Here is a 27,794-nt window from a genome sequence, read left to right as displayed (position 1 = left end):
CTTCAAGAACTTCGAGCCATCCAAGGATCCATTGAAGCTAGATCCATTTTTCTCTTTTCCAGTAGGTTTATCCAAGGAACTTAAGGTAGTAATGATGTTCATAACATCATTCGATTCATACATATAAAGCTATCTTATTCGAAGGTTTAAACTTGTAATCACTAGAACATAGTTTAGTTAATTCTAAACTTGTTCGCAAATAAAAGTTAATCCTTCTAACTTGACTTTTAAAATCAACTAAACACATGTTCTATATCTATATGATATGCTAACTTAATGATTTAAAACCTGGAAACACGAAAAACACCGTAAAACCGGATTTACGCCGTCGTAGTAACACCGCGGGCTGTTTTGGGTTAGTTAATTAAAAACTATGATAAACTTTGATTTAAAAGTTGTTATTCTGAGAAAATGATTTTTATTATGAACATGAAACTATATCCAAAAATTATGGTTAAACTCAAAGTGGAAGTATGTTTTCTAAAATGGTCATCTAGACGTCGTTCTTTCGACTGAAATGACTACCTTTACAAAAACGACTTGTAACTTACTTTTCCGACTATAAACCTATACCTTTTCTGTTTAGATTCATAAAATAGAGTTCAATATGAAACCATAGCAATTTGATTCACTCAAAACGGATTTAAAATGAAGAAGTTATGGGTAAAACAAGATTGGATAATTTTTCTCATTTTAGCTACGTGAAAATTGGTAACAAATCTATTCCAACCATAACTTAATCAACTTGTATTGTATATTATGTAATCTTGAGATACCATAGACACGTATACAATGTTTCGACCTATCATGTCGACACATCTATATATATTTCGGAACAACCATAGACACTCTATATGTGAATGTTGGAGTTAGCTATACAGGGTTGAGGTTGATTCCAAAATATATATAGTTTGAGTTGTGATCTATACTGAGATACGTATACACTGGGTCGTGGATTGATTCAAGATAATATTTATTGATTTATTTCTGTACATCTAACTGTGGACAACTAGTTGTAGGTTACTAACGAGGACAGCTGACTTAATAAACTTAAAACATCAAAATATATTAAAAGTGTTGTAAATATATTTTGAACATACTTTGATATATATGTATATATTGTTATAGGTTCGTGAATCAACAGTGGCCAAGTCTTACTTCCCGACGAAGTAAAAATCTGTGAAAGTGAGTTATAGTCCCACTTTTAAAATCTAATATTTTTGGGATGAGAATACATGCAGGTTTTATAAATGATTTACAAAATAGACACAAGTACGTGAAACTACATTCTATGGTTGAATTATCGAAATCGAATATGCCCCTTTTTATTAAGTCTGGTAATCTAAGAATTAGGGAACAGACACCCTAATTGACGCGAATCCTAAAGATAGATCTATTGGGCCTAACAAACCCCATCCAAAGTACCGGATGCTTTAGTACTTCGAAATTTATATCATATCCGAAGGGTGTCCCGGAATGATGGGGATATTCTTATATATGCATCTTGTTATTGTCAGTTACCAGGTGTTCACCATATGAATGATTTTTATCTCTATGTATGGGATGTGTATTGAAATATGAAATCTTGTGGTCTATTGTTACGATTTGATATATATAGGTTAAACCTATAACTCACCAACATTTTTGTTGACGTTTAAAGCATGTTTATTCTCAGGTGAATATTAAGAGCTTCCGCTGTTGCATACTAAAATAAGGACAAGATTTGGAGTCTATGTTTGTATGATATTGTGTAAAAACTGCATTCAAGAAACTGATTTCGATGTAACATATTTGTATTGTAAACCATTATGTAATGGTCGTGTGTAAACAGGATATTTTAGATTATCATTATTTGATAATCTACGTAAAGCTTATTAAACCTTTATTTATGAAATAAAGGTTATGGTTTGTTTTAAAAATGAATGCAGTCTTTGAAAAACGTCTCATATAGAGGTCAAAACCTCGCAACGAAATCAATTAATATGGAACGTTTTTAATCAATAAGAACGGGACATTTCAGTTGGTATCAGAGCGTTGGTCTTAGAGAACCAGAAAATTTGCATTAGTGTGTCTTATCGAGTTTGTTAGGATGCATTAGTGAGTCTGGACTTCGACCGTGTTTTCTTTAAAAATGATTGCTTAACATTTTTGTTGGAAACTATATATTTTTAACATATGAATATTATGTGATATATTAATCTCTTAACGTGTTTGATATTATGTGATAGATTTCTACCTCTAGAACAAGTCCCATTGACTCATCTAATAATAATGAAGAGTCAAATGTAAATTGGAATGATTTGTGGACTGATTCACAAGTTCCCGAAGAGGAACCGGAAGAAGAGTCGGAACCGGAAGAAGAATCGGAACCGGAAGAAGAATCGGAACCGGATGAAGAAATAGAACCGGTGGGGGAAATAATAAAACGGTTAAGTAAAAGAAAATCCTCAACCAACCGACCACGGTTAATTATGGTCAATGGTGTTTCCGCCAAGGAAGCAAAATATTGGGAGGATTACCAATTCTCCGATGAATCGGATTCCGACGAGAATTCCGATGATGTTATAGAAATTACCCCAACTGAATTTAAAAAGGCAAAAGAAAATAATAAGGGAAAGGGCATAAAAATAGAGAAATCTAATTCCAACCCCGATGAACTTTATATGTATCGTCAACCCCCGAAGTCCTTAAGTTGTAACAATGACCCGGGAACCTCTAAACCACCAGGTTTTTCTAAACCAATGTGGACAACGACAGTTAGTATTAGGGGAACATCATATATCCCTAGAAACTTGGCAAAACGAACCAAAACTGAAGAAGAAGAAACGAGCGAGTCGGAATAAGATAGTTGTATTCGTGTGGTGTAATATATGTAATATAGTGTTCTTATGCTTTATGATATATGTAAAAATTGCTTGTATTAATAAGTATTTTTTTTATGAATCTAACTCTTGTCTATTTTACAGTTTAAAAACACAAAATGGATAGACAACCCAATATTTTAAGAGACCTACCCGGAGACATGATTGATGAAATCTTGTCTAGAGTCGGTCAGAATTCTTCGGCACAACTATTTAAGGCGAGATCAGTTTGTAAGACATTCGAAGAACGTTCCAAGAATGTCTTGGTTTATAAGAGACTTTCGTTCGGAAGATGGGGGATATCACATTGGGAAATCCATAAGTTACGATGTGTTTACTTTGACGCATATATTGTGGGGAACCCAAATGCTATTTTACGCAATGGGTTAAGAAATTATTTTGACTCAATATATCCGAATATTGGACTTCGTGATTTAGAAAAAGCGGCTAACATGCAACATAAAGAAGCATGTTATGCTTACGGATTAGTAATGTTCGCGTCTCACCAAAGTGAGAACAAGAACATCGGGCTACAACTATTAAACAAAACGTTCCCACAAGTGACGGAGTCGGTAATTGGGGTAAGAAATGAGGTTTTTAGATTATTACGGGACTGTTGGACATTACGTAACCCTCGTCCCTTTGACGACGTTACAACACGCTGTCTTATCAACGGCCATAACGGTTATGTTGCACAAGACCAAGGATGGGAAGTAGTCCTAGTAAAACCAGAATGCATGACTTGTTTCTGGACGTATGAATTACGTGTCTTTATTGCCTTTGCTGAACGACTTGTGTACTAGCTAGAATTATCTTCACAACTATCTTGTATCAAAGTTATTGTGTGCTATATTTCATGTTTTATGTAAAATAAGCGGTATTGTAAGTTTGTAAAATATTGTATAAAAGTTTGAACGCGAAATATTATTATAATCAGTTTTTCATATAGAATTGTAGTAGTTGAATTGTATATTAGCTACTAAGTATGAACTTAACGGGTAGGTACTACCCGAATTTAAACTTATAAAACGCTAATATGAAGAAAAAGCTTTTATAAATGAGTTCATATTATGCTACGAAATACTATTAACTACTCTTAATATTCTGTATGATTAACTTGTTCCATTTAACTATTTTGAAGGAAATGGCACCGACTACTCGACACACCGTGAATATGAATGAAGAGGAATTCCGTACTTTTCTAGCTTCAAACATAGCCGCAGTACAGGCTGCGCTACATACCAACAATAACCTTGGATCTAGCAGTACAGGAAATCGTGTAGGATGCACCTACAAAGAATTCACTGCCTGCAAACCTTTGGAATTTGATGGAACCGAAGGACCGATCGGATTGAAACGGTGGACCGAGAAGGTCGAATCGGTGTTTGTCATAAGTAAGTGTACTGAAGAGTACAAAGTAAAGTACGCTACGCATACCTTCAAAGGTTCTGCGTTAACATGGTGGAATACCTATCTAGAGCAAGTGGGACAAGACGATGCGTACGCACTACCGTGGTCAGCATTCAAGCACTTGATGAACGAGAAGTACCGTCCCAGAACCGAGGTCAATAAGCTCAAGACAGAACTTAGAGGGTTACGAACCCAAGGATTTGATATTACCACGTACGAAAGACGATTCACAGAATTGTGCCTATTGTGTCCGGGAGCATTCGAAGATGAGGAAGAGAAGATCGACGCGTTTGTGAAAGGATTACCGGAAAGAATCCAAGAAGATATAAGTTCACACGAGCCCGCCTCCATACAACAGGCATGTAGAATGGCTCACAAACTCGTGAACCAGATTGAAGAAAGAATTAAAGAACAGACTGCTGAAGAGGCCAATGTGAAGCAAGTCAAAAGAAAGTGGGAGGAAGACGGTGATAAGAATCACCAATACAACAACAACAGCAATTACAACAATAATCGCAATAATTATCCCAACAATCGCAACATCAATCGCAACTACAACAAACGGCCCAACAACAACAACAACAACAACAACAACAACAGCAACTACAACAATCATCCCAACAACAATAATAACCGCAACAACAACAACAATCAGAAGCAGCTATGCCAAAGGTGTGAAAAGAATCACTCGGGGTTCTGCACCAAATTTTGCAACAAGTGTAAAAGAAATGGTCATAGCGCGGCGAAGTGTGAGGTCTACGGACCAGGGGTTAATAGAACGAAAGGAACAAATGGTGTCAGAACGAGTAATGGCGGAGCAAGTAGTGTCGGAGCAAGTTATGCCAATGTAGTTTGTTATAAATGTGGAAAACCGGTCCACATTATTAAAAATTGCCCGAACCAGGAGAACACGAATGGACAAGGCCGTGGAAGAGTTTTCAATATTAATGCGGCAGAGGCACAGGAAGACCCGGAGCTTGTTACGGGTACGTTTCTTATTGACAATAAATCTGCTTACGTTTTATTTGATTCTGGTACGGATAGAAGCTATATGAGTAGAGATTTTTGTACTAAATTAAGTTGTCCATTGACGCCTTTGGATAGTAAATTTTTACTCGAATTAGCAAATGGTAAATTAATTTCAGCAGATAATATATGTCGGAATCGAGAAATTAAACTGGTTAGCGAAACATTTAAGATTGATTTGATACCAGTAGAGTTAGGGAGTTTTGATGTGATAATCGGTATGGACTGGTTGAAAGAAGTGAAAGCGGAGATCGTTTGTTACAAAAATGCAATTCGCATTATACGAGAAAAAGGAAAACCCTTAATGGTGTACGGAGAAAAGGGCAACACGAAGCTACATCTTATTAGTAATTTGAAGGCACAAAAACTAATAAGAAAAGGTTGCTATGCTGTTCTAGCACACGTCGAGAAAGTTCAAACTGAAGAAAAGAGCATCAATGATGTTCCCGTCGCAAAAGAATTTCCTGATGTATTTCCGAAAGAATTACCGGGATTACCCCCACATCGATCCGTTGAATTTCAAATAGATCTTGTACCAGGAGCTGCACCAATAGCTCGTGCTCCTTACAGACTCGCACCCAGCGAGATGAAAGAACTACAAAACCAATTACAAGAACTTTTAGAGCGTGGTTTCATTCGACCAAGCACATCACCGTGGGGAGCTCCTGTTTTGTTTGTCAAGAAGAAAGATGGTACATTCAGGTTGTGTATCGACTACCGAGAGTTGAACAAACTTACCATCAAGAACCGCTACCCACTACCGAGAATCGATGACTTATTTGATCAACTACAAGGCTCGTCTGTTTATTCAAAGATTGACTTACGTTCCGGGTATCATCAAATGCGGGTGAAAGAAGATGATATTCCAAAGACTGCTTTCAGAACACGTTACGGTCATTACGAGTTTATGGTCATGCCGTTTGGTTTAACTAATGCACCAGCTGTGTTCATGGACCTTATGAACCGAGTGTGTGGACCATACCTTGACAAGTTTGTCATTGTTTTCATTGATGACATACTTATTTACTCAAAGAATGACAAAGAACACGGTGAACATTTGAGAAAGGTGTTAGAAGTATTGAGGAAGGAAGAATTGTACGCTAAGTTTTCAAAGTGTGCATTTTGGTTGGAAGAAGTTCAATTCCTCGGTCACATAGTGAACAAAGAAGGTATTAAGGTGGATCCGGCAAAGATAGAAACTGTTGAAAAGTGGGAAACCCCGAAAACTCCGAAACACATACGCCAGTTTTTAGGACTAGCTGGTTACTATAGAAGGTTCATCCAAGACTTTTCCAGAATAGCAAAACCCTTGACTGCATTAACGCATAAAGGGAAGAAATTTGAATGGAATGATGAACAAGAGAAAGCGTTTCAGTTATTGAAGAAAAAGCTAACTACGGCACCTATATTGTCATTGCCTGAAGGGAATGATGATTTTGTGATTTATTGTGATGCATCAAAGCAAGGTCTCGGTTGTGTATTAATGCAACGAACGAAGGTGATTGCTTATGCGTCTAGACAATTGAAGATTCACGAACAAAATTATACGACGCATGATTTGGAATTAGGCGCGGTTGTTTTTGCATTAAAGACTTGGAGGCACTACTTATATGGGGTTAAAAGTATTATATATACCGACCACAAAAGTCTTCAACACATATTTAATCAGAAACAACTGAATATGAGGCAGCGTAGGTGGATTGAATTATTGAATGATTACGACTTTGAGATTCGTTACCACCCGGGGAAGGCAAATGTGGTAGCCGATGCCTTGAGCAGGAAGGACAGAGAACCCATTCGAGTAAAATCTATGAATATAATGATTCATAATAACATTACTACTCAAATAAAGGAGGCGCAACAAGGAGTTTTAAAAGAGGGAAATTTAAAGGATGAAATACCCAAAGGATCGGAGAAGCATCTTAATATTCGGGAAGACGGAACCCGGTATAGGGCTGAAAGGATTTGGGTACCAAAATTTGGAGATATGAGAGAAATGGTACTTAGAGAAGCTCATAAAACCAGATACTCAATACATCCTGGAACGGGGAAGATGTACAAGGATCTCAAGAAACATTTTTGGTGGCCGGGTATGAAAGCCGATGTTGCTAAATATGTAGGAGAATGTTTGACGTGTTCTAAGGTCAAAGCTGAGCATCAGAAACCATCAGGTCTACTTCAACAACCCGAAATCCCGGAATGGAAATGGGAAAACATTACCATGGATTTCATCACTAAATTGCCAAAGACTGCAAGTGGTTTTGATACTATTTGGGTAATAGTTGATCGTCTCACCAAATCAGCACACTTCCTGCCAATAAGAGAAGATGACAAGATGGAGAAGTTAGCACGACTGTATTTGAAGGAAGTCGTCTCCAGACATGGAATACCAATCTCTATTATCTCTGATAGGGATGGCAGATTTATTTCAAGATTCTGGCAGACATTACAGCAAGCATTAGGAACTCGTCTAGACATGAGTACTGCCTATCATCCACAAACTGATGGGTAGAGCGAAAGGACGATACAAACGCTTGAAGACATGCTACGAGCATGTGTTATTGATTTCGGAAACAGTTGGGATCGACATCTACCATTAGCAGAATTTTCCTACAACAACAGCTACCATTCAAGCATTGAGATGGCGCCGTTTGAAGCACTTTATGGTAGAAAGTGCAGGTCTCCGATTTGTTGGAGTGAAGTGGGGGATAGACAGATTACGGGTCCGGAGATTATACAAGAAACTACCGAGAAGATCATCCAAATTCAACAACGGTTGAAAACCGCCCAAAGTCGACAAAAGAGCTACGCTGACATTAAAAGAAAAGATATAGAATTTGAAATTGGAGAGATGGTCATGCTTAAAGTTGCACCTTGGAAAGGCGTTGTTCGATTTGGTAAACGAGGGAAATTAAATCCAAGGTATATTGGAAAATTCAAGATTATTGATCGTGTCGGACCAGTAGCTTACCGACTTGAGTTACCTCAACAACTCGCGGCTGTACATAACACTTTCCACGTCTCGAATTTGAAGAAATGTTTTGCTAAAGAAGATCTCACTATTCCGTTAGATGAAATCCAAATCAACGAAAAACTTCAATTCATCGAAGAACCCGTCGAAATAATGGATCGTGAGGTTAAAAGACTTAAGCAAAACAAGATACCAATTGTTAAGGTTCGATGGAATGCTCGTAGAGGACCCGAGTTCACCTGGGAGCGTGAAGATCAGATGAAGAAGAAATACCCGCATCTATTTCCAGAAGATTCGTCAACACCTTCAACAGCTTAAAATTTCGGGACGAAATTTATTTAACGGGTAGGTACTGTAGTGACCCGAACTTTTCCATGTTTATATATATTAATTGAGATTGATATTTACATGATTAAATGTTTCCAACATGTTAAGCAATCAAACTTGTTAAGACTTGATTAATTGAAATATGTTTCATATAGACAATTGACCACCCAAGTTGACCGGTGATTCACGAACATTAAAACTTGTAAAAACTATATGATGACATATATATGGATATATATATAGTTAACATGATACTATGATAAGTAAACATATCATTAAGTATATTAACAATGAACTACATATGTAAAAACAAGACTACTAACTTAATGATTTTTAAACGAGACATATATGTAACGATTATCGTTGTAAAGACATTTAATGTATATATATCATATTAAGAGATATTCATACATGATAATATCATGATAATATAATAATTTAAAATCTCATTTGATATTATAAACATTGGGTTAACAACATTTAACAAGATCGTTAACCTAAAGGTTTCAAAACAACACTTACATGTAACGACTAACGATGACTTAACGACTCAGTTAAAATGTATATACATGTAGTGTTTTAATATGTATTTATACACTTTTGAAAGACTTCAATACACTTATCAAAATACTTCTACTTAACAAAAATTCTTACAATTACATCCTCGTTCAGTTTCATCAACAATTCTACTCGTATGCACCCGTATTCGTACTCGTACAATACACAGCTTTTAGATGTATGTACTATTGGTATATACACTCCAATGATTAGCTCTTAGCAGCCCATGTGAGTCACCTAACACATGTGGGAACCATCATTTGGCAACTAGCATGAAATATCTCATAAAATTACAAAAATATGAGTAATCATTCATGACTTATTTACATGAAAACAAAATTACATATCCTTTATATCTAATCCATACACCAACGACCAAAAACACCTACAAACACTTTCATTCTTCAATTTTCTTCATCTAATTGATCTCTCTCAAGTTCTATCTTCAAGTTCTAAGTGTTCTTCATAAATTCCAAAAGTTCTAGTTTCATAAAATCAAGAATACTTTCAAGTTTGCTAGCTCACTTCCAATCTTGTAAGGTGATCATCCAACCTCAAGAAATCTTTGTTTCTTACAGTAGGTTATCATTCTAATACAAGGTAATAATCATATTAAAACTTTGGTTCAATTTCTATAACTATAACAATCTTATTTCAAGTGATGATCTTACTTGAACTTGTTTTCGTGTCATGATTCTGCTTCAAGAACTTCGAGCCATCCAAGGATCCATTGAAGCTAGATCCATTTTTCTCTTTTCCAGTAGGTTTATCCAAGGAACTTAAGGTAGTAATGATGTTCATAACATCATTCGATTCATACATATAAAGCTATCTTATTCGAAGGTTTAAACTTGTAATCACTAGAACATAGTTTAGTTAATTCTAAACTTGTTCGCAAATAAAAGTTAATCCTTCTAACTTGACTTTTAAAATCAACTAAACACATGTTCTATATCTATATGATATGCTAACTTAATGATTTAAAACCTGGAAACACGAAAAACACCGTAAAACCGGATTTACGCCGTCGTAGTAACACCGCGGGCTGTTTTGGGTTAGTTAATTAAAAACTATGATAAACTTTGATTTAAAAGTTGTTATTCTGAGAAAATGATTTTTATTATGAACATGAAACTATATCCAAAAATTATGGTTAAACTCAAAGTGGAAGTATGTTTTCTAAAATGGTCATCTAGACGTCGTTCTTTCGACTGAAATGACTACCTTTACAAAAACGACTTGTAACTTACTTTTCCGACTATAAACCTATACCTTTTCTGTTTAGATTCATAAAATAGAGTTCAATATGAAACCATAGCAATTTGATTCACTCAAAACGGATTTAAAATGAAGAAGTTATGGGTAAAACAAGATTGGATAATTTTTCTCATTTTAGCTACGTGAAAATTGGTAACAAATCTATTCCAACCATAACTTAATCAACTTGTATTGTATATTATGTAATCTTGAGATACCATAGACACGTATACAATGTTTCGACCTATCATGTCGACACATCTATATATATTTCGGAACAACCATAGACACTCTATATGTGAATGTTGGAGTTAGCTATACAGGGTTGAGGTTGATTCCAAAATATATATAGTTTGAGTTGTGATCTATACTGAGATACGTATACACTGGGTCGTGGATTGATTCAAGATAATATTTATTGATTTATTTCTGTACATCTAACTGTGGACAACTAGTTGTAGGTTACTAACGAGGACAGCTGACTTAATAAACTTAAAACATCAAAATATATTAAAAGTGTTGTAAATATATTTTGAACATACTTTGATATATATGTATATATTGTTATAGGTTCGTGAATCAACAGTGGCCAAGTCTTACTTCCCGACGAAGTAAAAATCTGTGAAAGTGAGTTATAGTCCCACTTTTAAAATCTAATATTTTTGGGATGAGAATACATGCAGGTTTTATAAATGATTTACAAAATAGACACAAGTACGTGAAACTACATTCTATGGTTGAATTATCGAAATCGAATATGCCCCTTTTTATTAAGTCTGGTAATCTAAGAATTAGGGAACAGACACCCTAATTGACGCGAATCCTAAAGATAGATCTATTGGGCCTAACAAACCCCATCCAAAGTACCGGATGCTTTAGTACTTCGAAATTTATATCATATCCGAAGGGTGTCCCGGAATGATGGGGATATTCTTATATATGCATCTTGTTATTGTCAGTTACCAGGTGTTCACCATATGAATGATTTTTATCTCTATGTATGGGATGTGTATTGAAATATGAAATCTTGTGGTCTATTGTTACGATTTGATATATATAGGTTAAACCTATAACTCACCAACATTTTTGTTGACGTTTAAAGCATGTTTATTCTCAGGTGAATATTAAGAGCTTCCGCTGTTGCATACTAAAATAAGGACAAGATTTGGAGTCCATGTTTGTATGATATTGTGTAAAAACTGCATTCAAGAAACTGATTTCGATGTAACATATTTGTATTGTAAACCATTATGTAATGGTCGTGTGTAAACAGGATATTTTAGATTATCATTATTTGATAATCTACGTAAAGCTTATTAAACCTTTATTTATGAAATAAAGGTTATGGTTTGTTTTAAAAATGAATGCAGTCTTTGAAAAACGTCTCATATAGAGGTCAAAACCTCGCAACGAAATCAATTAATATGGAACGTTTTTAATCAATAAGAACGGGACATTTCAATTAGCCCATCCTAAAATGCTAGTATTACTTTCAACTTAACTAGTTAGTTTAGTGCATGGAATCTAGTTATTACTTAGTCACATCTTATCCCCATGAAAGCACCCTTAATAACCACCTTTTAAGCTAAATACATGTAGAGACCTTGTGGACTTTTCTCTCCTCCCTTCCTCTTGAAAACCGACGGCTTTTATGTAGTAGAGGGATTCAAGTTTCATTTTTTTTTATTTACTTATCACTTGTTCTCATTTCATCTTTCAAACACACAAAAATACTTCTCATTTCCTCTCAAATTTTCTCTCAATTTGTGAGTTTCTTTCAAGACTTCTCTCTTCTTTTTCTCCTTGCAAAACCGTGGCCTAAACATCACATAATCATCATCATAACTTGTTTCATATTATTGTTTAGTTACTTGTTCTTTGTTATGATTTACTTACTTGATGTTGTTGTTATTTACTTACATGTTATCAAGGATCAAACTTACTAGTTTGTTCTTCTTTTATCTTGTATTTACAAGAACACTCAAGAACATAAACTTACTAGTTTATGTTCTACCTTTAAAGTTTTAAAGATTGTAAGTTCATGGTTGTATAAATCATACTTGTGAATCATGTTGTAAACTTAAAAGTTTACTTTCTTAAAGATCAAGACTTAGGCTTGAATCTTTAAAGTATGAAACCCATAAACTTATTTACTTGTTTACTTAGTTTATTACTTTATATTATGCACTTTAAATTTATTTTTGTTGGTTAATATTGGTCAAATGTTACTAGTTAACTTTGATCTCATTAATCTTGAACTAAAGATAACTTTAAAAGTTCAAGAACATGTAAGTAAGCTTTCTTTAATTATAACTTGCTACACTTATGTTAGATCTAGACTTTTGGGTCTAGGATCTTCAAGATCTAACTAAGAACTATGTTCTACAACTTAATATCTTGATTTTATAAGTTTATTTTCAAGTTGTAACTTAATATTAGTTTTATAGTTCATGTATGTGTTAAATCTGAGACTTTGATGTAACTTTAGTCCATCAAAACACTTGCAACACTTAAGTGAGTTGTGCTTCATGTCTTAGACTTACACTTGGGTTATGATGGTCAAACCTTGGTGAAAATGATGCAAACATATCAACGAGTTGTACACTTGAAGCTATATGCATCAAGGATGAGAACCATGATAAGCATCGAGCACCAAGAACCACCGGAACCTACTGACCCTACTGTTTTACTGTTTCTATGTCTGACCCGTATGACCTAGGCTACTGTAACTATGATTTTCAGATATCTCTGTTCGAGTAGATAACTTTTTCATATAGGGCTCGTCTTAATCCGAGTTACGGTTTAGGATTTATGGCCCTCCGATCGTCACTATGTCCATTTAACGTTGTGCTGAAAATTCTGACCTACTCGCACTTAGACCGTCGCCACGGTCAAACGAAGACGAGTTTGCTTCTATAATTTTTACCACAACTAAAGGACTCATATACGGAGCCATGGCCACTGGTCTTACCTTATTTCAGTAGGTATAGAGGCCGTGGTGACTGACCGAACTCAGCCTTTGTTTTAAACTCTTTTCATGAACGAAACTTACTTTACACCTTTTGTTTGATGATGAATGATGATGACCCTTAAGACCTTATTTACATACATTTAAACCTATTCGGACGATTTACTGACTTAGTACTATTTGACTTAGGTTGAGGACTTCCCGGACCTACACACTTGCTTATTTCCCGACTCAACTTTACCGCTACTTTATCATTGTGAGTTATAGCATTCCCTTTTTACTTTAACTTATTTTGGGAACTGAGAATACATGCGGATTTTATGTTTTACATACTAGGCATGAGTACTTAAACTTATATATGTGTGGGTTATACAACGACATAAACATTCCCTTTAGCTCGGTAACGTTTAATCATTGGTTTTTGAACCGTGAACGCGAATCTTAGATATGGATCCATAGGGTTTGACATCCCCACTCGGGCTAGTCGTGCTAGCATTTAACGAGTGTTTAATACTTCGTAAACATACGCACTTGCCAAGTGTACTTTCAGGGGGTATAAACGTTAAGTTAGTTACCAAGTGCCCACGGTTAACATATACTTTATCATACTGTTTTGAAACGCTCTTTGTAGCACTGAAATCTCGTGGCCAACCTTACATACTGTTATACTTAAACTATAGCTCACCAACCTTTGTGTTGACATTTTTAAGTATGTTTTTCTCAGGTGCTTAAGGTTAGCTGCTTCCGCTGTGTACTAGTCTTGCCGTAGACACCCGCTGCTCTAGTGTTATCACCGCATGAATTGTTTATCTTGCATTCAAACTTTAATACATTTGAAACTATGTTTTGTAACGACCTAAGGGTCACATACATTTATTCATGCTTGCTATTCGTAGAAGCATACTGTTGGTGTAAAACATTGGATGTCGATTATGACGTCATCTTTCTATCGTGAATGCAACTTCTTTTATTACAGCATATAGTACTTAACCTTGTAATGATCCTGTTGTTGATGATTCGTACACGATGGTTTTGTACGGGGCATCACATTAGGTATGCGAGAGGTCGAGGGTTCGAGCCCGAGCTTGGGCATTAGTTGCAATCTTTTTCTTTGGAAAAGTCTTGTGAGGTAGTTTTCCTATCAAAGTTTTTATTATTATTATTATTAATATCATTATTATTAAGACTATAACTATTATTAGCAATTTCATTATCATTGTTATTAATATTAGTATGATTATTATTATTATGGTTATTATAAAACTTATTATTGTTATTATGATTATAATTAAGAATATTGTTATTATAATAATTATTATTACAATTTTAGTAATTATACTTATCATTAATATTGTTATTACTAACATTATTTTTAATATCAAGTATTATTATTATTTAGTATTATTGTTATTATTATTATCATTATTGATTAGTATTATGGTATTGTTCAATAGTACCAATATTATTATTATTAACATGGCTAGTAAAAATTAGTATCATTAATATAGTTTATATAAATGTCACTACTAATATTATTATTAAGTAATATTATTCTTAATATCATCAAAAGTATTATTATAATTTATTAGTATTCTCGTAAATATTAACATTATTATCATTTTCAGAACCATTATTAGTAACATAAGTATATTAGAAATATTACAATCATTATTTTTATAATTATTCGTATTAACTTAGTATAAATAGAATTGCGGTGTTGATAAACAAATATATATATAAATTAAAAGGTATTTAATACATATAACATCACAAAATTTATATTTTTGTATACAAAATGAATATAAGAAACATATATATATATATATATATATATATATATATATATATATATATATATATATATATATATATATATATATATATATATATATATATATATATATATATATATATATATATATATATATATTAATATAAAAAGAATATGACTAATAAATTTATATATATAATTGTTCGATTACAACTATGTATATTAATAAATATACAAATGTTATAGGTTCGTGAATCCGAGGGCAACCCTGCATTATTCAATGTCGTCATATGTATTTTTACTACAAAATACAGTATGGTAAGTTTCATTTACCTTTTTACCCTTTATATTTTTGGGCTGAGAATACATGCGCAATTTTTATAAATGTTTTACGAAATAGACACAAGTAATTGAAACTACATTATATGGGTGAATGATCGAAGCCGAATATGCCCCTTTTGCTTGGTAACCTAAGAATTAGTAAACCGATCTACTAATTGACGCGAATCCTAAAGATAGATCTATTGGGTCTAACGAACCCCATCCGTTGTAGCGGATGCTTTAGTACTTCGAAATTTTATATCATGTCCGAAGGATTTCCCGGAATGATAGGGGATATTCTTATATGCATCTTGTTAATGTCGGTTACCAGGTGTTCAACCCATATGAATGATTTTTGTCTCTATGCATGGGACGTATTTATGAGAACTGAAAATGAAATCTTGTGGTCTATTAAAATTATGAAATGATTATTTATGATAAACTAATGAACTCACCAACCTTTTTTGACACTTGAAAGCATGTTTATTCTCAGGTACAAAAGAAATCTTCCGCTGTGCATTTGCTCATCTTAGAGATATTACTTGGAGTCATTCATGACATATTTCAAAAGACGTTGCATTCGAGTCGTCGAGTTCATCAAGATTATTATTAAGTCAATTATAGATGGATATATTATGAAATAGTATGCATGCCGTCAACTTTCGATGTAAATGAAAGTTTGTCTTTTAAAAACGAATGCAATGTTTGTAAAATGTATCATATAGAGGTCAAGTACCTCGCGATGTAATCATATGTTATTGTATTCGTCCTTATGGATTAGGACGGGTCGTCTCAATTGAGTTCTTTTTTAGGTATCGCTGTGACTCGTCAACCGAATAGCCTCTTTCTACAGCAGACTACTTATGCTAAAGAAATTACCGAACGTGCGGGTATGTCTCAATGTAATTTAGTTCGTACTCCTGTTGACACGTCGGCTAAATTAAGCGGATCGTCGAGCCCGCCAGTTGCTAATCCTACTGAGTATAGTAGTTTGCCGGGCGCATTGTAGTACTTAACTTTTACACGTCCTGATATTTCTTATGTTGTACATCAGGTTTGTCTTTATATGCATGATCTGCGAGAACATGACTTACATGCGTTACGCCTCATTATTTGTTATTTACAGGGCACCTTGACATACAGGTTACATTTGTACAAGTCATCCAGTCATCGTTTGATTGCGTATACTGATGCTAACTGGGCTGGCTGTCCAGACACGAGACGTTCCACTTCTGGTTACTATGTTTATTTTGAAGATAACCTTATCTCATGGTCTTCCAAGCGTCAACACACCTTATCACGCTCTAGTACCGAAGCTGAATATCGTGGGGTTGCTAATGTTGTCTCTGACTCTTGTTGGGTACTACTGCTGTAATTACACTGTCCTTTGCCTAAGTGCACACTCGTGTTTTGCGATAATGTTTCTGCTATCTTTCTGTTCAACATCAACGGAAGAAACATATTGAGATGGATATACATTTTGTTCGAGAAAAAGTTGCGTGTGGCGAAGTCCGAGTCCTCCATGTTCCGTCGCGGTATCAAATTGCAGATATTTTCACCAAATGATTACTTCGTTTATTATTTGACTATTTCAGAGACAGTCTCAGCATCCAGCCTCCTCCCGCTGCGACTGCGGGGTGTATTAGTGTAGATATAAATTTCCTTACGTAATTAGAATTGTATCTAGTCCCTAATTAGAATGTCGATATTTATGGTATGCTTGGTGCCCAAGATATGTAACTTGTTTATATATGGTTGTTTTGAGTGAGAATAGATCAGACAATTCTAAACATTATCACTATTTTATACCTTTAGTTTATACATGTAATTAAAAAATTAGAAATTAACAATTTGTAAAATTGTAAAATTAATAAAAGATATATTGTGTTAATAATATTTCTATATATTATCACCGAGTCTTTGGTTGAGTGGTATGTGTGGCTGAACTTTAAGGACTTTTTTCTGGGTTCGAATCCTAGGTGAGACAAACTTTGAGAATTTTCTCGGGTTTAAATCTCATCAGAGGTTTTCCCTTCCTGGTATCTGGGTGGGTTTCCTTCGTAGCGTGCGTGGGTGACGATGATCGCAAAGATGGTTCATGATTTTTGTGAATGATATTGAAATAGCCGTTAAAAAAACATTTTTAAAGATTTTTTTATGTAAGAATTAAATTAACCTAAAAGAGTACAAAGAATCAATTCGTAATCGGTGACGCACTGACGCTTTTTGTATATGAACTTTTTGTTTTAGTAACTATTTCGATGGTTACTTCCAATACAAAGACATACGAAAGCTTTATATATTTCACCAAATATCTTATCGATTACTATTTACTAAGCTCGATATCACCGATATTTATTTAGAGACATATACTTCACTTTTTACTGAATAAAGGATCCGTAATTAACTCTGCAAATCTGGTTATAGTCAAATGAAATTAACAAAACTTACCTAATAGTTTTGGTTAAAGACATAAAAACTTAAATAACTTTCAAGTTGTAGCAATGTGCACGACATACAATTCTATTGCTCGATGTTCGGAGTAGATTTTCATTTTTGGTGTCGATTCATGCAACAAAATTGCAACATGTTAAAACACATTGTACCAGCAAAACAAGGTGTTTCGTCTCGAATGATACGCGTTCCCTTCTAAGCCACGTTCCTCTAAGTTGAAGCTCTTTCCAAATGTGGACTCGGATTCAAGCCCCATCCAGGACCATCTCATTGATTCCGAAAGCCATGTCCGAAGCATAAAAAAGAGCCATGTAAACATTAATGTTTTCTGGTTAACTTAGGTATTCGATTCGCTTTGCGAACTGACTAATCTTAAGGTAACTACTTCCTTTGTAGGTTTTTCATAGTATTAACGACAAAATTTTTAATACATATAATATAAAAATATAATAATATTAAAAGGATTATCAATAGAAAAGTTTCTTAAAATAATCATAATAAATCGTTTATTCTCAAATAACCATCATTGCATTATAATAAATTTAGTTTAGAGTATCCACTTTAACCGATGATTATTCTCAACTACAATGTTGAAATCCCTTTCAAGTACAAGATAATTTTTATTCTCAATTTTTAACAATTTGATTAGAGTATGACGTGTATTAGACAATTTTTTTTCTTTCGAAAAGCAAGAATTTATTAGACAAATTCCGAGAAAGTATTCAATATAAAGGTAATGCGATTTCTAGTTTTGTATATAGTTATGTTTACTCTGGTACAATTTTATTTCAATTTAAAAATTGAATGTTTTTATCTCCATAATTTGTATATTTGTCAAAAAGTGCCGGATTATTTATTTATATATTTTTTTTTTGTAAGCGAGGAAACTCTTTTATTAACGAGCATATTGGCTCCCCCATAGAAAATAAAACCTCGGGTAATCAAAGCTCCCGAGCGCGAGACCTGATACCGGGTGAATTGCGCATTATGTGCACCTTCTATTCACACTCTCTTTTTGAACAATTTGTCATAACCAGAAATTGAACCCGCGTGTTGTGCTTTATTGATCCATGACCCAAGTTTCAGTCCCAAGAGTCGGGCCTTGGCCACTCCTTACCAAGAATTTGGACATCTTTTCATAGTAAAATTACTCTCGTTCCAGTTATGTATAAGTATTTGATCGAGATATTTCACATATAACCAACTCTTACGAAGTATTTTATTAGAGTTCTGTAAAAAACACTTGGTTTGAAGTCCCTGCCGAGCTACAACTTTTTGTAAATAGGATCGACAAGATAAACATATATGTTACCCAATTAAAAGCACATGTACTCTATGGTTTAGTACTACCTCCTTCTCACTTCAAGTGTCCATGTTTTCATTCTCAAATGTCTCATTATAAGTGTTCGTTTTGTATTTTAACTAATCAGAAGAGATTATTTTGAACAGAGCAAATTTTTGATAGGTAAAAGATGAAGTTAGTTAAATTTTCTAAAACTGTGTATAAAATATAAGTGGACACTTGTAATGAGGCAGATCGATGTAGGAAGTCGTGGAAATTCATAAGGAAAAATAAAATATTTATGATATGTAAAGGTAAAAGAAATTATACATTATTCGTTCCTCAAACTAACACCAGCCGAAGAAAAAAAGCCTTTAACTTCCGGTTTACATATCGCTACAAATTTTGAAAGTTCATTACGATATTTCCCTACATCTCAAAATAATAGTTCTGCTTTGACTTCTAAAAGTGTTTATTTTTGAATTTTAATTTAAATAAATTTTTTTGTTATATAATATCTGATGAAATAAAATTTATAAGAATCAATTAAGTTTTATATGTGATTTCATTTGATATAATTTTTTTAAAATGCCAAAAAAGTTATATTAAATCAAATTTAAGAAATTAAATAAACATTTTCAAATGTTAAAACGTCCACTCTATACAAAGAGATATTTATCTTTGTATAAAATGTCAGGTACACACATGCAATAAATGTGCTTACATATATATATATATACAAATAAGAAACTATTTGTGAAAAGTTGTTATTAATTTTAATTTCTTGTTTTTTGCCAAAAAAATAAAATAAAATAAAATTAAAAAATAAATAAATAAGAAACTATTGAGTGCCTGGATCAAGTACGTGGTGCCTACAAGTATAAATAGATGGCATATGTAGAAAGGGAAAGAAGAGTTAATTGTGAGCACATGCTTTAACAGAACAACAATCAATTACATACCTCTTATAAACGTCTCTCTACGTCTCCACTTGTTCCCCCGCCCAGGCATCCATCAATGCCACCATCTTCTTTGCTGGAAAATGAAGTCGGCAAAGTTGGTCACCACCACCCCTATTCTCCACAACCAAAACCCTCCCAACGAAAACCTGGTGGTTGGAAGTCCATGCCTTATATTTTAGGTACAATTAACCAAACATTCTTACTTTTACCATTCGATAAATCGTTAATTAATAAGATATGTATGCCACTCCCTGTTATATTATAAGGTTATTTATATCATTTTCCCATACTACCTTTGTCACACATTTAAAACACATAAAAAGTACATCATATTAATTACGGAGTATAATATATGTAATCCTTTCTTTGATCCAATATTTCATTACCTAAGATCTAACTACTATACATACTTTTAGGTATTTAATGTCCATTTACAAAAGTTGTTGAAATTTGAACACGGTACAAAGTTATTAATGTATATATGTACATACGTAAATATTGATTGATGATTTTATAGGAAATGAATCTTTTGAAAGATTAGCATCAATTGGGTTAATTGCAAACTTCACTGTGTTTCTAATGACGGTATTTCATATGAGCCAAGTATCATCGTCAAACCTAATCAACATTTGGTCTGGCCTTACCAATTTTGCACCTCTCATCGGCGCCTTCATCTCCGATTCCTATTTTGGCAAGTTTTGGGTCATTGCGTTCTCTTCATTCGCTACTCTTCTGGTAATTAATTAATTGATTTCTTTTTTTTTCGCTTTTACTTGATTGATGAGGGTGAAGTGAAGTGATTTTTTTCTATTTTTTAATTATACCTAATTGACATAATGGGAACTTGAAAATCAATATCATTTGAACCATTTTTTTGGGTCAGCTATATTATTAAAAAATGTCCAAACGTACTGACATTAATTAATTGGAAAATGACGTCCTGCCAAAATTGAATGAATAATTATTACGGAGTAATAAGTTTCCTAATCTCAGTTGGTTTAAGTAGGGGCGCGTGCATGGTTCGGATAGAACCGAAAAAGACCTAGGAGCCGGACCGAAACCGAAATACCCGAGATTATTTGGTCCGGTCGTTGGTTCATATATTTTCATTATTTCGGGTTTCGGTCCGGTCCGGACCAAACCCGAAAAGACCAATATTTTGGACCGAACCGAATTATTGTACGTTGTATCTTCCTTAGAAATAATGATTTCCATTTTCATCTTACATTTGAAAAAGATATGTACGCAAGGAGTGCGTTTGTGTAAATGAAATTTATACGCAATTAACAACAAAGAGATGGCATTAAAATTATTTTCAAAAAATTTATGTGTAAAAATCGGATTCCACGAGAACAGATGATACTCGTATTATATTACATTATAAACATTCATATAAAATCATATTTCAAAAGGGTATTGTTAAAGATGATTTTATAGAACTACAATGGAATTATAAAATATTGAGTAAAATTAATTAGTATTTTTCTACGTTTACCTTATGAAAATATATCTTTATTTTCATTCCCAGTATTGCTCTTGTATACTAAAAAATATATGGGTCGGATTTTTACCCGAACCGATTCAACCGAAACTAGAACCGGACCGGACCGAACCGAACCATATTTGAATGGTCCGACTCGGTTCCAATTTTCATAAAAAATTGGGTTTCGGTCCAGTCCGGGTATTGGTTGGTCCGGTCCGGGTATGGACCATGCACAGTCCTACGTTTAAGGCACTTTATTTTACTAAGCATAAGTGCATAACCCATCGACTATTTCCCGTTTGTTAAATATTTTCAAAGCTATCAAAAATGTTTCTTACTCCGTATTTATTAGTTTACAAGTTTTTATATTATCATAAAGTACGTAGCTAGTAAGGCTCATATACAATATTCAACAAACAAATTATAAATTAACCTATGAAAATATGATTCTAACATATAACATTTTCATGGTATCTCAATTTTATTTTAATTTTATTCTACTTGAACAAAAATTATACTTTTTGACCGGAAGTCCACTCGGAAGCAATCTCTTTATCCGTCGAATAGAGAGATGGATCATTTTCTCTACTTTTGAGAGTGTTTTCACTGTAGGTGGAGAAGTGACTCTTCTTTTTTCTCGGATTAGAAAGGATTGTCTATGTCTTACCTCCTCATACACCACTAATTGTGGTATTGGATTTTATTGTTGTTGTTGTTGTAAATTATAAATTAACCAAATGATAGAACAATGAATTGGACCAATTATATTAACCACTACACATATATTCAAACATTATACATGAATTACTACAAAATGATATGATATGATTATTGAACCAAATAATTAATGTAAATTATATTTCACTTATTCTTCTCATTTTTATATCATCAATTTATATTAATATTAGTTAATAAATAATAATAAGAATAAAAATCGATTAAATTAATAATAATAATAATAATAATAATAATAATAATAATAATAATAATTATTATTATTATTATTATTATTATTATTATTATTATTATTATTATTATTATTATTATTATTATTATTATTATTAGTAAAAGACATGGATAGATGTGTAGTTTTAGTTAATTTAGATTGTAGTTTTTAGTTTGCGTTCACACACTACAATCAGCCCTTCAAATTCGGCTCAATTTACACAACTGTCCATCAAGTTTACACTTTTTCAGGGGTAGAAAGTGTAAACATATAATTTTATTAAAATAAAATAAACTAATTCCCCCGAATTTATAACGAGTCCTATCTTCTCGCTCGGTGCGAGTTAAATTTTTCCAAGACAACCGTTCAACTCGAAACAGTTTAACAAGCCAACGGGACTAACTATACGCGAAACGGACACTTTTTAAAAAACGCTTAACACAACGACAGCCCGTATCTTTCTGTTCGCCGCAAGTTAAATTTTTCCGACATCACCGTTACACTCGAAAAATTTTTATGAACAAAACGAAACTAACTACGCTCAAAACGGACACTTTTTAAAAAAACGCTTAAGACAACGACATCTAAAACGGCGCTTAAGATATGGGTCGTTTTCCCCTCTGTAAATACACAACGCTACGTTAAATATGAATACACAGGCCGAAAGCCCCCCGCCGCATCGCGCGGGCCGGATCCGAACTAGTTATTATTATTATTATTATTATTATTATTATTATTATTATTATTATTATTATTATTATTATTATTATTATTATAATAATATAAAGTGAAGAGATATATGAAATCAACATGATCACGACATGTATAAATCGATTAAAAGAAGTTGTCTTTAGTTTGGTCATCCACTAGTAGTCTCAAAAATATTTTATTTTCTTTTCTTATAAATAAAGACATATTTCGTCCATCCCACTATAAGTGTGTTTACATTTGACTTTCAAAGTATTTTTGATCAACTTTGACCTAAATATCTTTATTTGTATTATATAATATTTGATAAAATTTATATGAATGAATTGGATGTTTTAAACGCGATTTATTCATATAATTTTTTATCAAATAATATATAACATAAATAAAAATATTTACGGTTAAATTTGTCAAAAAAAGACTTTGAAAGTCAAATGTGAACATTTATAGTGGGACAGATAGGGTAGTTATTTAATTTATCAAATACAATACAATAATGTATAATTGAATTAAATTTATTAATTATTAATTGCAATATAATAAGGTATACTTAAATATTAATTTCGTCTCATAATAAGTGTTCTCTGTTATGATTTTTTAAAGTTTTTTTTTTTTCAACTTTGACTACAAATATATTTATTTATGTTATATAATAGTTGATAAAAATCTCATACAAATAAAAAGTAAATTTAATACCAATACACTCATATAACTTTTATTAAATATTATATAATACAAACATATATATTTAAAGTCAAAGTTAAGATAGAAAGAATTTAAAAAATTAAAACAGATACACATATTATTACAGCTAAAATACTTCATTGAAAAAAAATACATTACTAAAAAGTATTACAACTAATTTACGGAGTAATTTAGAATGATATTTTTGCTCGGAACTTAATACATTATTAAATTATTTCTTATACATGCAGGGAATGATAACGATGACCTTAATAGTAGCATTACCTATATTGCATCCACCATCATGTAGCCGTGAACAAGCCTTACTCAACCAATGTAAAGGTCCAACAAATAGACAATTTGGCATACTAGTCTCGGCCCTCGGGTTCCTAGTGATAGGAACCGGTGGGATAAGACCATGTAGCCTTCCTTTTGGTGTGGACCAATTCGATCCAACCACAGATGAAGGTAGAAAAGGCATTAATAGTTTCTTCAATTGGTACTATACCACTTTCACTGTCATCTTGCTCATTGCCTTGACTCTTGTGGTCTACATTCAAGACTCAGTGAGTTGGGTATTAGGGTTCGGTATTCCAACCGCACTTATGGCTTGCTCTATTGTCTTGTTCTTTGTGGGTATGCGCGTATATATTTATGTCAAGCCGCAAGGAAGTATCTTCTCAGGGATTGCACAAACACTTGTCGCGGCTTACAAGAAACGTAAACTTGATGATGAAAAGACAATGATTAGAGATAGGTTATATGATCCGACCACACCTAGTAATGGAACATATCAACTCCCAAAGTTGCCTTTAACCGATCGATTTAGGTAAATATGTAGATACATATTAAATTTGTACATGTTATATATAACCATACGCGAAACTATATATTATTAACATTTAAACATGTGTCTTAGGTTCTTGAATAAAGCGGCAATTATGTTGGATGGTGATATAAATCAACAAGGAACTCGAGTAAGTTCTTGGAGGTTATCAAGTGTACAACAGATCGAAGAAGTGAAGTGTATAATAAAAGTTGTGCCAATAGTAGCTTCGGGTATAATCTGCTTCACTGCAATCGTACAACAAGGTACTTTCACCGTCTCACAAGCTCTAAAAATGAATCGTCATTTAGGTCCAAACTTTCAAATACCAGCAGGCTCAATTAGTGTAATATCCATGATCACTATTGGAATTTGGCTCCCAATTTACGATAAAATCATCGTCCCATCACTTCGAAAAATCACAAAAAAAGAAAGTGGAATAACTCTACTTCAACGTATCGGCATTGGTATTGTTTTCTCTATCTTATCAATGATTGTTGCCGCAATGTTTGAAAAAATGAGACGTGAATCAGCAACGTACCACAACCGACCTGATGGGGTTGCACCCTTATCGGTCATGTGGCTCGCACCACAACTTATTCTTATGGCGTTTGCAGAGGCGTTTAACATTTTAGGACAGTTGGAATTTTATTATAAGGAGTTTCCTGATAACATGAAAAGTGTGGCTAATGCGATGTTTTTTGTGACTGCTGGTTGTGCGAATTATGTGAGTAGCGCGTTGGTGAGTTTGGTGCATAATGTGACCGGAAAAAATGGACGACCAGATTGGTTAACGGCGGATATTAATGAGGGGAGAGTCGATTACTTTTATTATGTGATTGCTGGATTGGGGGTGTTGAATTTGGTTTACTATCTTTTGATTGCTTCTCGATATCAATACAAGACCAAGATTGAAGATATTGAAGTAGAATCCCAATTCGATGTCGAGTTAAATGGTTTTAAAAACTGAAGTGTCATGCAGCTTTATATATATGAGACTACGTATATGTATATGTATATTTTCTGTTGCTTTAATATATTCAAGGAGCTAGAGCCGAGCTTTTGTTGTTGTAATCTATAGTTTTTGTTTATATATAGTTACTTAATTACATAACATGATACGTGAACTAAAATATATGAATCAAACATACAAGCGCACCAAACGATCAATGAATACTGTACCAAGATGATACTGAAAGAACTAGATTTAGCCCGAAATCTAAAACCCTTTCTACATATAGTAGCAAATAAGCAACATTATAGGTTGATGAATCCATCATAATTTGAATAACACCACCACTGAATGCCCGGTCCTGAGAATTTGGATGCCCGGTGCGAACATCTCAAAAAGATGCCCCCTGCCCCCTCAAATTATATTAATAGCACAACACAAATTTTTAGGGGTTTGAAACTTACTCAAAAAAGCTCTAGGATTTATTTCAAGTAATCTTGTACTTACACCCGAATGTTTTTCCTTCATGTTTGATCCATTATCGTATCCTTATCCTCTTACATATTTAATATCTAAATCAAGGGATTTCAAACATTCTTGTAGTACTTTGAAAAAACCTAAACCTGATGTATCTTCTACAACTAAAAACTCCAGAAAAAACTTTTCCACTTTTCTTGGTGAGCTAGAGACATCAACATATCTTTTGATTAAAGTCATTTGTTCTTTGTGACTTACGTCAGGGGTGCAATCGAGAGTTATTGAAAAATATTTTGATTCTTTGATTTTTTCAATTATTGCCTTTTTTACCTCGGTTGCTAACATTTCGATTAATTCATTTTGAATTTTATGACTAAGATAATGAATATGAGTTTCTTTATTTTCAATTCTACGAAAATGTTGTTTCATTACAGGATCAAACTCGGCAATCATTTGAAATATTCCTAAAAAGTTTCCATTGGAATTTTCATAAAGCTTTTCATTTGTACCACGAAAAGGCAAATTATATACATCTAGACATTTAACAGTTGCAATTATTCTAACTAAAACTTCTTTCCAATGATCGGTATCTTTTTTAATAAGCTCTTGTAACTCTTTATCAATTGTTTGATTCATATTCAACCTCAACCATAACTCAGCCCAAGTTTCTAAATTTTTCATATGTTCCGAACTACTTTCATGCTTCTTTAACTTTTCACTAAGTTTTCTCCAATTATTTATACCCTTATTTCCTAATTTACTTTTACATATAGCAGTCTTAAATAACTTGCAACAAAAACAAAATACTTTATCAAGCTCTTTTGAATAAACTAACCTTTTTCTATCAATTGTGTCATTATTTCGTAACGTACGTACATAATATGAATCAGAAAAGTGTCTATTTGAATTATCTATTGGATAAATTAAATTAGTTTCTCTAACATGCCATTTACTTACAAGTAAATCTTTTATGTTTGGACTTAAACTATCCCAAACTCTCGCATCAAAAATATTGCAATTAAATCTATCATCTTCATTAATAGGACTTTGATTATTTTCACTAACGGGACTTTGATTATTGTCATTAATAGGACTTCGAATATTTTCATTTTTATTTTCATTTTCGTTTAAATTTTCATCAACGTTATTCTCTTCAACACTATTTTCACAACCATCATTTACTTCAACACAATTTTTACAACCATCATTTACTTCTATATTATTTTGTTCAACATTATTTTGTTCAACATTTTCAATCGAATTTTCATTAGCATTAGTTTTACTTTCAGGTTTAACTAAATACTTATTCAAAGATCCTTGTAAAGATTGAGTGAGTTCTTGTTGTTGTCTTTTTTTTTTTTTTTTTTTTTTTTTTTTTCCTATTTTGAGCACCAGAAGGTTGTATACGAGGAGGCATAATTATTAAAAAAAATTAACACAAAATTATAAACAACTAAGCAGAGCAGGCGAGCAACAGATAAGTATAAAGAATGAAAAGATATCACCTTATCTTTCTAGTTTTCTTATTTCAATCTTTCTTAGTTCCTTAT

General features: G+C 33.0%; 2 protein-coding genes across 2 annotated transcripts in view; both read left to right on the top strand.

Annotated features, from left to right (window-relative positions):
* Positions 1 to 16,845, top strand: part of LOC139859843 (uncharacterized mitochondrial protein AtMg00810-like) — a 49,162-nt gene extending 32,317 nt beyond the window's left edge. Inside the window, exons 2-3 of the mRNA XM_071848612.1 lie at positions 16,252 to 16,475; positions 16,614 to 16,845. Of these exons, the coding sequence (XP_071704713.1) occupies positions 16,252 to 16,475; positions 16,614 to 16,845 (456 nt within the window). The remainder of the gene's footprint in view (positions 1 to 16,251; positions 16,476 to 16,613) is intronic.
* Positions 16,846 to 20,141: 3,296 nt separating this feature from the next.
* On the top strand, positions 20,142 to 25,884 carry LOC139857567 (protein NRT1/ PTR FAMILY 2.13). The gene is made up of 4 exons (XM_071846380.1): positions 20,142 to 20,347; positions 20,686 to 20,903; positions 24,241 to 24,818; positions 24,909 to 25,884. The coding sequence occupies exons 1-4, from the start codon at positions 20,224 to 20,226 to the stop codon at positions 25,783 to 25,785; spliced, it is 1,797 nt and encodes a 598-aa protein (XP_071702481.1). The 5' UTR covers positions 20,142 to 20,223; the 3' UTR covers positions 25,786 to 25,884.
* The last annotated feature ends 1,910 nt before the right edge of the window (positions 25,885 to 27,794 follow it).

This window comes from Rutidosis leptorrhynchoides, chromosome 7 (genome assembly GCF_046630445.1).
Source record: "Rutidosis leptorrhynchoides isolate AG116_Rl617_1_P2 chromosome 7, CSIRO_AGI_Rlap_v1, whole genome shotgun sequence".
NCBI lineage: Eukaryota > Viridiplantae > Streptophyta > Magnoliopsida > Asterales > Asteraceae > Rutidosis > Rutidosis leptorrhynchoides.
The sequence above is the reverse complement of the archived record's forward strand: the minus strand, read 5'-3'. Positions and strand labels throughout refer to the sequence as shown.

Bases quoted from the DNA above. Each gene is read 5' to 3' on its own strand.
- LOC139857567 (XM_071846380.1), top strand. From the start codon at position 20,224: ATGCCACCATCTTCTTTGCTGGAAAATGAAGTCGGCAAAGTTGGTCAC. The intron at 20,348-20,685 runs GTACAATTAACC...ATGATTTTATAG, and splicing joins GTCCATGCCTTATATTTTAG to GAAATGAATCTTTTGAAAGA. The intron at 24,819-24,908 runs GTAAATATGTAG...CATGTGTCTTAG, and splicing joins CCTTTAACCGATCGATTTAG to GTTCTTGAATAAAGCGGCAA.